The sequence below is a fragment of the Helicoverpa armigera genome, chromosome 9, assembly GCF_030705265.1.
Source record: "Helicoverpa armigera isolate CAAS_96S chromosome 9, ASM3070526v1, whole genome shotgun sequence".
NCBI classification, from domain to species: Eukaryota; Metazoa; Arthropoda; class Insecta; order Lepidoptera; family Noctuidae; genus Helicoverpa; species Helicoverpa armigera.
In genome coordinates, this window is record NC_087128.1 from 6,092,912 (window position 1) to 6,106,130 (window position 13,219).

At 36.5% G+C, this 13,219-nt stretch overlaps 4 protein-coding genes across 4 annotated transcripts; 1 reads left to right on the forward strand and 3 right to left on the reverse strand.

The window, feature by feature from the left end:
- Positions 1-2,588: 2,588 nt before the first annotated feature.
- LOC110369995 (argininosuccinate lyase) lies at positions 2,589-5,122 on the reverse strand. Its single transcript, XM_021325680.3, has 8 exons — positions 4,965-5,122; positions 4,638-4,835; positions 4,314-4,538; positions 3,873-3,973; positions 3,596-3,789; positions 3,178-3,521; positions 2,901-3,088; positions 2,589-2,761 (listed from the first exon to the last, which is right to left on the reverse strand). The coding sequence occupies exons 1-8, from the start codon at positions 4,971-4,973 to the stop codon at positions 2,599-2,601; spliced, it is 1,422 nt and encodes a 473-aa protein (XP_021181355.3). The 5' UTR covers positions 4,974-5,122; the 3' UTR covers positions 2,589-2,598.
- An 842-nt stretch (positions 5,123-5,964) lies between these two features.
- LOC110369924 (tRNA methyltransferase 10 homolog A) lies at positions 5,965-8,009 on the forward strand. The gene is made up of 4 exons (XM_021325562.3): positions 5,965-6,754; positions 7,168-7,314; positions 7,565-7,670; positions 7,754-8,009. The coding sequence occupies exons 1-4, from the start codon at positions 6,230-6,232 to the stop codon at positions 7,900-7,902; spliced, it is 927 nt and encodes a 308-aa protein (XP_021181237.3). The 5' UTR covers positions 5,965-6,229; the 3' UTR covers positions 7,903-8,009.
- Positions 7,698-10,310, reverse strand: LOC110369923 (probable serine hydrolase). The gene is made up of 3 exons (XM_021325561.3): positions 9,825-10,310; positions 9,406-9,616; positions 7,698-9,192 (listed from the first exon to the last, which is right to left on the reverse strand). Exons 1-3 carry the CDS (start codon positions 9,918-9,920, stop codon positions 8,507-8,509), a joined length of 993 nt encoding a protein of 330 aa, XP_021181236.3. The 5' UTR covers positions 9,921-10,310; the 3' UTR covers positions 7,698-8,506.
- A 638-nt stretch (positions 10,311-10,948) lies between these two features.
- Positions 10,949-12,617, reverse strand: LOC110370021 (probable serine hydrolase). Its single transcript, XM_021325710.3, has 3 exons — positions 12,378-12,617; positions 11,846-12,053; positions 10,949-11,752 (listed from the first exon to the last, which is right to left on the reverse strand). The coding sequence occupies exons 1-3, from the start codon at positions 12,465-12,467 to the stop codon at positions 11,067-11,069; spliced, it is 984 nt and encodes a 327-aa protein (XP_021181385.3). The 5' UTR covers positions 12,468-12,617; the 3' UTR covers positions 10,949-11,066.
- Between the last annotated feature and the right edge of the window lie 602 nt (positions 12,618-13,219).

The window sequence follows — 13,219 nt, forward strand, 5'->3', positions numbered from 1 at the left end:
TTTTATTTTTACTTACGATATTGGCATTAAATAGACAGTTGTAGACCTACTTTTATTTTCAATAGGTTTGTAGATTATGAGGGTCGGTATTACCTAGTTACATCTTTATACGTAGGTTTTTGTATTTATCTATAAAATTTCCCGCACGTGAGGCGGCATACTTTACATAGTCGCGGGTGCGAGTCCTTGAGTGTTTTAGGTAAATTCTTATGAATGAGAGGATAAAATATATTAACAAACACATGTAACTTTACTACCTATTCTTTGTTTGACAGATGACATAGGTAAACGTAGGCAGGATTGAATATATTTTCCTCATCAACACTGGATACGGACCTACGATTTGTTACGGTCGACTTCCAATCCAACCGAATTCTGTAGAACCATTGTTTTACATGGAGCGATTACATAACTGTCAACTGACACCCCAACACCTAGGTGGTCTGGGTGGTCACCCATCCACGGAGGTATGAGCACCTCACTTTTTAATCAAAGCTGTATGTACAATATATTTACGTGACCAATCCTAATCTTGATTAGATATCGTTTCACGTAGTCACTTTATCTTATAAATAGGGGGTGTGCGTTGCTAGAGACTAGGGCTTTCAATACCGGTATTACGGGATCCCGTAATACCGTGATCACGGATATATTTTGGTCTTTTTTCAATACCGGTATTGACGAGCCAATACCGTGATTACGGTATTACAATCTTTTTATAATTTTGATTATTGTGGTTTGTTGTAATAAGTAGCAGGAAGTTGTATTAGATAAAATAAATAACTACATACTCGTAAGATGTATATACTCGTAATATTAGTCTCACACTTCACACTTGTGTATTAAGCGCCAACTTTTATCTCCAGCATACCCGCCCGCACCTTTCTTAAACGATCGGTTTAGTCGGTCCAGCGAGCTAAACGGCGTTATTGTTTTGTTAGTCAGTACTTAGTAAAGAGACATCTCATCACTAGGATGTGTCGCCAATCGACTTGGCAACGCTGCAGAGACTCCAGAATAGACCAGATTTCAACCGAGTCGAAGGCCTTCTCATAGTCCACAAATGCTAGACACAGGGGCTGATTATACTCTTCGGTCTTCTGTATAATCTGTCGCACTGTGTGGATGTGGTCTATGGTGCCGTATCCGCTCCGAAACCCAGCCCGCTCCGGTGGTTGGAATTCGTCTAGTCTTCGCGTAAGTAGGTTCGTGATCACTCTTGAGTACAGCCTATATACGTGGCTTAGGAGGAAAATGGGTCGATAGTTCTTCAGCTGGGTTTTGTCTCCCTTTTTGAAGAACAGGACGACAACACTCCTACTCCACGCCTCTGGAGTTCTCCCTTCAAAAAGGACGGCGTTAAAAAGCTTCTGGAGCTCCCCCAGTACGGGCTTACCACCTGCTTTTAATAGCTCTGTTGTAATGCCATCCTCGCTAGGGGTTTTTCCATTTTTGAGCTGTCTCAGAGCGATCTCGATTTCCGGGATCAGGTCGGGATGCATGCGATGCGTATAACCGGTCATAGAAGTTTTCCACTTCCGAAAGCACTGCCGGCACCGAAGAAATGACTTCTCCACTTGTTGTGGTCAGCTTCGTCAAGTGGCTTCTTCCAAGAGATTGTACGAACACTTTTGAACCCCGATTCAGCTCAATTGCTCTTTCAATTTCAAGAGTATTGGAGCACCGGAGGTCATATGGAGGTCAAATGGTTTGGAGCAGTGTTGGTCGGAGCCTGGCCTTCATCAGACGGATACGTTCGGGCTTGAAGTTGATATTCAGAGAGCTTCGCACAAGTCGGTGATCGCTACCGGTATTAAACCTATTGATCACGGAGACTTCTCTGAGTATGTGCTTCTTGTTCGTCATGATGAAGTCAATCTCATTTTTAGTCATAGGGTCGGTGTTATGATTGGACGCTTTTTGAAACTACAGGATTGTATTTTAAAAGTTTTAATCGATTTAAAACTAAACTCCGATTTCGAATTGGACGAATTCCATTTGACAATATTAAAAAATATTTACAACAGCCTTTCTGTAGTCAAAGTAACTGTATTAGAAATTTGTAAACGGGATGCCAATTTACTAAAAGCGGATATTGCGCTAAATGTTGACGAAGTTAGATGGTCAAGCTAATGACTTAAGATAAAATCTTGCAAAAGTACTTCGAAGACGCATAAAGGAGCGACGACTTTTAATATCTGGAGTATTGCAATATTTGCATGACCGACAATACCGTGATCACGTGATCACGGTATTGAAATTTCTAATACCGGTATTGATACCGGAATTGAAAAAATCCGGTATTTGAAAGCCCTACTAGAGACGTGACGTGGTGCCTATAATGGTACCTAAAATATTAAGCAAGTATACCTAATGTCGAAAATCAACTGAGCATCGGCTCTCTCTTTCTACTCTCTTTTACATTTTTCTTCAGATAAATGACGCTTGTTACTGTAACGTGATCATAAGGGATTAGGATTTCATTTGTTTAAATAAAAGTGGTAAGTATGTAAATAGTTATTAGCAAACAGAATTAAGCATTTACTTGGGTATTTTATTTTTTACAATGTAGTTAGTCTTATCATAAAAAAAAAATCATCACTTAGTGCAAGTAAACTGTGTAGATCCGAGCCATGACCGCAATATGTCCAGTTGATGATTGACGGCGTCTCGTGAGGTTCCTCCCAAGCTGGTGTACTGTTCCACACTCGTCTCCCACGAGAAAATTCGTTGAAGTTCTTCTTTTGATTTAAATTCCGGGCTATAACGGAAATTGGAAATCTTTAAGAAGGTATAATTTTAGGAAGAAAGTTAAACAGTTTTGGGCCTAGCCTAGAAAGACAGAATTTCCTGAAAATGTTATTTGGAGATATTCAAACAATGATGATGATAATAATTACCAAATTTTGTGGTATTCCTCGTAAGGCAAATTCTTGAGGTCCACTCCTAAAGCTGATGCACGCCTCAGGATTGATCCAACGACATGGTGCGCTTGTCGAAATGGAAAGCCGTTTCGGACAAGTGTGTGAGCTATATCCGTCGCTAGCATGTCCGTATCCAGACAACTTATTGCTTTATTATTATTCACCTAAAACGAAAAGGGCATTATGTCTGTGATTACCTTCATTTTTACACGAGCTTAGGAAGCAATCTGGTTTCGTAAAGAATATTAAGTACCTCCATAGTCGCAATGGTTCCAGCTGCAACTTTCAAACAGTCTAACAATCTATCATATGTTCTGAACAAGAGCTCCTTATCTGACTGCAAATCCTTATTGTAAGTGCTGGGTAACCCCTTCATAACACAACTGAAGCCAAATGCCTCTCCAAGAAGGAGTCCAGCGGCTCCACGAATCAGTTCCAACCCATCTGGATTACGTTTTTGAGGCATCAAACTTGATCCCGTTGAAAACTGATCGGAAAAACGCACGAAGCCGAATTCCTGAGTACTGTAAATTATGAGATCTTCGGCCAGTCTACTTAAATGCAGTCCACATAATGATGCCCAGTTAAAGAATTCCACTGCAAATAAGTTATAGTATAAAAATAAGTTACATACAAGAGACAACATGTGAATTGTGTGTTCATCACTTTACCCAAATGATCCCTTGAGCTGACGGCGAACATCGAGTTAGGTGTTACATCTTCGAAGCCGAGACTGTTGGCTAGTCTCATTCTGTCGATAGGCAGCGCACATCCGGCAATGGCTCCACTTCCCAATGGACAGCGGGAGAGGCGACTCTTCTGTTCTTCTAATCTTGTTACATCATCGCGGAGCGCCCAAGCGTGGCTGCAACAACATTGTACTGTGTAGGTAGTGACAAAATTAACAATCAAAGCTCGTATAAAATACCCAGCAGTGCGATTTAATACCTCAATAAAAAGTGACTCCAACGAACAGGTTGAGCTCTTTGAAGATGTGTATACCCAGGTGCGATTATATCTATTTCGTTACTGGCTCGATCAACTAGGACCTGCAAAGACGGGAAACATACTTAATTGAATAACATTAATTAATAGATCCGGTATTAATTAGACCAGGGGCGGATCCAGCCTTCGAAAAAGATTCTGGGCACATCCATCCGATAAGGTTGACCATTCACGCAGTTACATTATAGTTCGTTAAATTAAGGTATGTTGGTGAGATAAGGGCAGGAGGATGATGATGAAATTAAGGTACCTAAGTAATGTACCATGAAGAACATAATAAGGAAGAATGTACAGATATACGTATCTACGGAGTACTGTCGCCAATGGTATTTTTTACTAATATGTTGGTAAACAAAGTTAAAAAGTGACAATAGAAAACGGTACCGTTATCAATTCTTTGAGAGCAGCATGTAACTTGGGCAGTGAGCCCAGCATCCACAGCCTGGTGTCAGTGGCAGACTGGTCGTTTCGACTGCGAGCGGTGTGCAGGCGCTGGGCAGCCACTCCTGCGCGTTCAAACAGTCGCCTTTCAACCACTGAGTGGATATCCTCTTCTGGATCCTTCAAACGCCCGTTTTTTATAATTTCTTCCTCAACATCTTTTTCCACCTTCAAATAATTTATGAGTTTGGTATAAGCCAGCTATTTATTTTATGCCCGAGAAATGTTACCTAGTACATGTTGACACTAAAGCTGGTTTTGACGTACCATATTAAGTCCATCCTGTATGGCTTTATTGTCCTCTTTAGTCAAGTGTCCACTTCGATGCAGTTCTGCAGCCCAGCACCGACTGCCTTGTATGTCCTCACGGAACAGCCGAGAATCGACCGACAGTGAGTCGTTCAATCTCCGCAGAACCGACGAGGGCGCTTCTTCGAAGCATCCTCCCCATAGCTGATACCTGTCCTGGAAAGTTAAAGAATGTTTTGCTCTTAGGTAAATTCTTACCACCACAGTTTAAATACGGAAGTCTACTTAAGACTGTAAGAATTCTATTAAATGCTGTTCAGTTAAACAAACAAGATGTGTACTCACGGCCGACATTATCTTCAGGGAACGACTGCTGAGATAATAATTACTTATGAAAGGCGCGTGATAGTTGAACAATAATACATTATCTTTCTCGTCTTCTCTTATCTAAACGGGTTAAAAGGTTATACACAATCTAAATGTTTCCCACGTTCTCTTGTTTTCACTAAATCAGACAATGCCTTTTGCTTTGTCTTGCCTTATTCAAGGGTAGTCTACGGGAAGATAGTGGGTATTCCACACTTCAAACTGCATACATCGGAGCTGATTCCCTTCTTTTAAGTAAGCAAAGAGGCTCATAATATAACTTACATTCTGACGACCAAATTATCTCTCTCAGTTGGGTCACTATAAGTACCAATTCTTGGTCCAGCAGGCGTGTCGTTAAGTCAATGCAGAGGGATAGACGCGATACTGGCACTTTTTTATATAATGAGTAAGCAGTAGCATTTCATTTGAAAAATACTTATAGGTACAACAAATGAGTTCTCGCAGTTGGGTCTCTATAGGTACCAATTCTTGTTCCAGCAGGTGTGTCGTTAAGTCAATACAAAGTCATAAGAAAGAACTTAAGGGACTACACATAGGAGAAGAAGGTACCTACTTATGGGGGGCTACTACATAAGGCAGTAAATGCATTGCCCTGGCCTTAAATTCTAGGCATCCACAGGGAATTGTTCGGTTGAGTAACAATGAACAGCCATCTAGGCTGAACTGCGTGATACTACTCAAAAAAAAAAAATTGTCTCGTTCTAGATTCTAGACCAACAGCTGTGCACCTCTGCTGAATCTATTTGTATCTTCCTTCCAAGGGGGAAAGATATTCGACGAGAGTAGATTGATTTCTGTGTTCTAATTTTTAGGCGTGATATAAGGTCAGTGGGAATTTATAATATGTAACAATTGTTATTCTGAAATATTTTTATTACGTTTTGTTTATTTTACAAGTGTTTGGTTCGCTTCTTCGCATTTCGTAGCAAAAACCGTAGTTGCTCAATTTGACATTGACAATTTGATTTGACATCACAACAAGCTGACAACGAAAATACTTGTATAACCTAAAAATGTGTACTTCCAAGACAAATAGATATTTATTTTAAAGTAATACGCTTGCCGCGAATTAACTGTTATACTCAGTAAATTTAAAGAAAACTAATTTCACTTTACTGATAGTGCCATTAACATAAGAGTTGTACTGAATCTCACGTGGGTAATACATCTTTCACAGTATGTTCTGACTGAATGATAAAAACTCTAAAGTCTAGTTAAAAATGGATATAAAAGAAGAAAATTCTGCCAAAGATGATGTGAATGTAATCAATAAACCGGACGAAAATAACTTCGCTCAATACACACTATTTGATATCACGATAGATTCAGGTTTGAAAGACGATGAGGGTAATGAAATTCCAAGACCTTTCACAAAAAACCAAATGCGCAAATGGCTAAAAAAAGTGAAATGGGAAAACCGAAAAGCTGAGAAAAGGGCAAAAGAGAAAGCAAGAGCTAAAGAAAGAAGGCGTGAGGCACGAGAAGCCAATATCGACCTAGGCCCAAACCGAAAAGCGTTAAAGAAAATGAAGTTAGAAAGACCGAAAAAAAGTACTGCTGTAGTTATAGATCTAAGTTTTGATCACTTGATGATGGAAAAAGATAGGTTTAAAGTAATAAAACAGATTCTTCGTTGTTATTCAATAAACAGGAGATCAGAGACACCTGTTCAATTTCATATTACCAGTTTTGGAGAAAAGTCCAAAAGTGATATGTCTAGGCATAATGGATATGAACATTGGGATGTAAGTTGGCTTTTATCTTGTGTTCTTTAATATTCTCTTGTTTTATGGTAATTATTATCCAGTTCTTTCACAAATCAGTATTCTGGGTTTCACATCATACTTCATCTAAACTCCCTCAATATTGATATACAAACCACTACATACTACTTCATAAATACTTCCAGCAAGCAGGTCTAATCAGGAAAAAAGATTTCAATAATAAATCAAAACTCATAAAAGTAAAAGAAAATTCAGTTTTCCAATATTCTGTATTTACATGTTTATTATGACTTCAACAAAAAATATCAGTGTACATAATACTTTGAATTGTCTTTTATAATATCTTTTAAATTTAACAAAAAATATGTTCGTTATAAAATAAATATCTAATTGTTATCGAATTAAATAATTAATATTTGTTCAACTGTTTTCAGATAGACTTCCATGAAGCACCATATCTTGAGGTTTTCCCTAAAGACAAAATAGTCTACTTAACTAGTGAATCAGACAATGTTATTGAACAGTTTGAAGAAAACACTGCCTACATTATTGGTGGTTTAGTAGATCACAATAAACATAAGGTAAAGCTCTACTTACTACTTTATTATAAATAATTTAACATTCCCTTCTTACTACTAGTAGTCTTACTAATAGTCAATAAATAATTAAATTAAAAACATTTAAAAAAATTAAATGCTAGACATGAAAGCTATGTAGATTCCATGAACTTATATCAATCTAAGCATGATTAAATGTAATTTTTTCTACCAAATAATAACAATGAGTGTTCTCTCCTCGTAACTCATGAATATATTTTCAATATATTTTCAGGGACTCTGCTATAAGATAGCAGTAGAACAAGGTATCAGGCATGGACAACTACCATTAGATAAATACATTAATATGAAAACTAGGAAAGTGCTGACTATAGACCATGGTAAATCATGTCACTTGTTTCTTTGAAATATTTCCTAAATTAAAATTAAATTGTTTAACTATAATATCATTGCTTGTTTTCAGTATTTGAGATAGTCCTGAGGGTGTGTGAAGGGGTGCCATGGCAAGAGGCACTATTAAAAGTTTTACCGCTCAGAAAAGGTGCATATGTTTGTGACAATGTTAGTAATTCTAGTTCAAGCCAAGACATCTCATGTAACAGTGAGGTATAAAATTAAGTTTATATTTATGAAAATACAACAATATGTATATTTGTTATGTATAATTCTTGTTATGTTTACTTCTAAAAAGAATAATAAACATTTTTTTTAAGAATCTATATCTATTTATATCACAATTATTATGCCATATTTATATAACAGTTAAACAGAAGCTCAAAACTAGACTCAGTATCTTCGGCTGCATTAGTTATTTATAATTTATTCATAAATAATATCAAAGATTTTTCACTTTAGTAAATATATTAGTTATTATTCTTTTATACTTTTAATATACTACTGGACAAACGCATATAGCCACAAAGACAACAATATATTTTACTGTTTCTCTTATCGTGTATTTATCCACCCATCAAGCATCCACACAAATCTTTGGATTTATACAATCACTTGTGATGTATTAAAACTTGTAAGTACTGGCAGCTGAAGTTTAGAAGCATGTCTTGAATAATATTCAATTTACTGCAAATTATAGAATTTCTCTCTTACGCAAGTCCTATGTCTGCAACAATATAAACATTTACTTATCTTTGAAACATGGTTTCTTCTGTATATGCTGTCTACACTTCGTAATTTGCGAGATTTTTTATCACAGTATTCAAATACTCAAGTTGTGCTTCTGTACAAAATTTTTAATAAGAGGTGCAACTAATTCAGGATTATTTAAATGCACATGATGTGTGCCAGGAACAAAATGGAATTCATACTTGTCGTTAATTTGCTCTAATATTTCACGCATTTCTATGGAGTAAGGGTCTGCCGAAAATGGCGAGTCTATAGCTTTCACATACAAAGTTGGACACTTTAGTCTTTTAACGAGGGCTTCTACAAATTTTCTGTCTTCTGGATTAAATAAGGTATATTTTAATCTGGAGTCACGCGAGAAATAATACTTCGTTGGGTCTGCCTTGGTTTGCTTCGCGCCCCTTTTGAGTAGGTGCGGAACGCTCTCCATTGAGACGGATTTCCTTGTTCCTAAATGCCATATTTTGATCATTTCCTCCATTGTGTACGCGGGTGGTTCTTGGTCTAACCGTGTTTGTGCGATTAAGCCCTTTCTTAAAGTTTTAGAAATTCTATTCACTACTGAGTTTAAATCGTAATCGTCATAAATAAGACTGTCTATTGCAATAAAAAATTCGACGTCGTCTGGGAACACAGTTGCAAAACGCATCGATGCTATTGCTCCCATAGAATGAGACATTAAGGAAACTTTTTCCATCTTGAAGTACTCCTTCAGATATAGTATAACTCTAGGTAATTCCCATTGGTAGTACAGCATGCCTGAAAAATAAGAAAATTATAGTTAAACGTTGATTTTTAGAGTAGGATTCTTGGATCTGCTGATTACCATCTCAGGAGAGAATGACGGCGAAATATAGAACGAGAAAAAATGATGATTTAAATAGCAATACGAAACTAAGAAAGAGAAAGTGAAAAAATGCTGTTTTTAATTGCAATACGAAATTAAGAAAGATCACTAAAAGTAATCATTACCAGGTGGGATCCACGACGACAGCCCATGTCCAGGGAAGTCCAGAGCTAGTATAGGTCTATCTTTAATGATCATGGGTATCAAGGGGTCCCAAGTGCCCGCGTTGTCTTGCCAGCCGTGTAACGCCAGGATGGGCTGCTTGTCGCCGCTGCCCCATAGTTTTCCTGACATGTGACCAAACTTCACTGGGATCTGGATTTCTTTGACTGGTATCTGGTAACAATACAATACATTCATTGAGAACACTGCATCTAATGGTTACTACTATTTCCTAATTTTAATTGATGGCTAGGACGTGGCCCTATTGTTTATAAATTCCGCCGATTATTTTGCATTTGCTATAAAATATTGCTTTTTTGTAAGCGACAAAGTTCTTAACCATAAAATAACTAGGTATATAAAAAAATATATTTTAACTCACCTGAGTATGCACTTTTTTACTGAGTATAGGCAAAGGCGACTTTAATGTTGTTCCATTAGAGTTTAAAATTATTCTTGACAGCAAACGTTTAGCCATGGTTAGGAGTCGGCAAATAGACCTTCAGATAAATTTAACAATGCACTAAAACGCGATATAAACTTTTCACAGTTTCGTTATCATTCATGTGTTTAACTAAGTTATCATTTAATGAATAAAATGTTAAACGATCACAAGTCTGAAGAGGTTAAGTTTCATCGATCCACTAACTGTCACGAATCGTTACCGCTATGACTATTGCAGTTTAGTCTCGTGACATAATATACACATCTTATATTTTCAGAATATGTTTACTATTTAATTTACGTAGTTTTTACATAAGAATTAAATATATTTCACTAGAACTGTACGATTTAACGTAACGCAGTGACGCACCGCGTAAGAATAACATTGTCAAGGCCGGACTCAGTTTTATGTACGGATGGATGTTAGACACATTGGACTTCGCACTCCTAGTGCCTTGTCATTATATTTGCAAAAGGATTACTGATTATAACGTATAAATAATCATTTCTCTGCAGTTTTCCCGTCGAATCATATTTTGATTTTATTTCGGATTAATGTAGGTTACCCTTATCTCATTATTTTACTTTTGATAAAACGTACATACTTTATACTCAAATCCTTAATTGAATGAATATGTCAGTCATATAAATATGAGTTTAGTCTCAAGCTTAATTAACCTTTAACCTTACGCCTCTAACAACAAGATTTCAAATATGTTTAGATGGATATCTTGTAACTGATTAAATTAACCTAGATACCAACATAGGTAATGCCACAAAAAAACTACAGCCAACAAAAAAATCGGTAATTAGTATTTCCAACCAGGACACAACTATTTGATTGGTAAGTAAAATTATTTAAAAGACTCAGGATAATGTTAATGGTACCTATTCAATATTTTTAAAACAGTTAACATTGTGCTAATTCATTTAATTTAGATAGGCTGTTTATTTTTCTTTAACTCTTCACTATAAAAGTCGGGAAGGTGATGACTTTGTGATGTTGGGAGGATCGTTAGAGGAACAAATTATAAAGGAAAATACACTTAATACACCATTACATGACTAGGAATTTATCTGTTTATTCAACATACATTTAGTTACAAAAATAAAAATACAATTAAAAAATAAATTAAGATTTTATATGAAATTTATCTATTTACAGTAAGCTACCTACATCTTACATATTAAGTTTATAATTTTGTATAAACTTTTCAATAATTGGTGCTACTACTTCAGGATTGTTCAAATGGACGTGATGTGTTCCGGGGACAAAATGGAATTCATACTTATCATTTTGTTTTTGCAAAATATCACGCATTTCAAGTGAAAATTTAGAAGATGAAAATGGTGAGTCTATAGCCTTGATAAACAACATTGGACATTTTAGTCTTCTCACTAGTGCTTCAACCATTTTCTTATCTTCTGGAATTAATAATACGTACTTAACTCTCGGGTCACGGGAAAAATAATATTTATTAGGATCAATTTTAGACTGCTTCACACCTCTTTTGAGTAGATGTTGAACACTCTCTACGGCTATGGAACCGTTGGTTGCCATATTCCAAGTTTTCGGTATTTCTTCCAAAGTATACGCTGGCGGCTCTTTATCTAACCAATTCTGAGACATTAATCCTTTTTGCATCAATTTGGGATATATTTTGTCGACTAAAGTGTTTAAATCGTGACCTTCTAATATAAAACTATCAATGGCTATGTAAAAGTCGACATCATCAGGAAACAAGCACGCGAATCGCATAGCAGCGATGGCGCCCATTGAGTGCGACAAAAACCAAACTTTGTCCCACTTGAAGTAGTCTTTGAGATATAAAATCAGTCGCGGCCATTCCCATTCATTATATGTACCTGAAATGTTATAAATACCAGTTATCTATACATTAACCATAATTGCCAAGTACAACTCATATGTTTACCAAAAATACGGGTACTTCGCTCTACCTGATATCCACGATGATAACCCGTGTCCAGGGAAGTCCAGCGCTAGTATAGGTCTATCTTTGATGATCATGGGTATCAAGGGGTCCCAAGTGCCCGCGTTGTCTTGCCAGCCGTGTAACGCCAGGATGGGCTGCTTGTCGCCGCTGCCCCATAGTTTTCCCGATATGTGACCATAACTGACAGGGATTTGGATTTCTTTTGTTGGGATCTGTTAAACATAAAAACAAAAAGATATTTTAACCGGGCATATTAAATTATTAATCTTAGTTTATATTTCATGGTAATTGTTTCTGGTTTTTAAACGAGTTCATAAGATCATGGAAATATTGTTAAGGATAATGAACAATATAAACATCAATGAAGTGATTGTTGAGATAATGTGCATGGCAGTATTATAAATCTAGTACTTTGAACGGCTTCCGCTTCCGAGTATCGGTCTTCTTACATTGATAGGTAATTGAAATTATCCTAATTATTATAGAAGAAGGCCTAACCACAAGATATGACTTTATAAGTACTCTCACAAACTTACCTGAGTGTTAAGTTTTCTATAAACCGCAGAGAGAGGCGACTTTAACTGCGGCATGTAAGTTGACACCGCGGAGCGCACCAATTTAGCCATTTTGCTCCTCAAATATTAGTAAAAAATTATTAATTTCTACTTGTTATGGCCACATCAATATATCGTCTTCCTTACTTGGTTGCCTTTAGAGATAGCATTGCCAAAGTCGTGCTATATTTTATGAATATAATGTCAAACTGATTGGAGTTTGATCTAATCGATTTTATAATATGAAGCATTACCAGCATAGTATTGAGCGTATCGATATCTTATCAGTGTCTCATTTGTTGTAGGCTTACTATAATCTATATTTTTAGATGACTAAAAACACAATGACGAAGAGTCGCTGGAGTTTGGACTTTGAACCTAACCGTCATCTAATAGATTCTTAAATATTCAATAGAATGAAAAAGTCGCTGGCCCACCGAGCTCAAAGTTCACAAAGCGTCCGCTCATTGCAATCGTGTTATGTATTGTGTAATACTTAGAGGTACGACCCTATCTATAAAATCGCTACAAAACAATGATTCGGTACTTTTTTACGCTACTTAGGAACCTGGTTATATAAAAAAAGATAATATTCGAATGCAAAATAACTTGGTTTGATTTTTCGACCCGGATCTGATTTTATACTTAGGAAACAATTTTCGCTCCACTTGTTTCATGAAGTTTCACCCGTTCCGCACGAATATACGTTTTCCGCACCCAGATAGGTACAGGTAGCAAATATTATGTGGTGACAAAAACTATCCTATGTCCTTCTCTCGGGTCTAAGCTATCTCCAGTGCCGGATTTATGTTTTTAATGAGTGT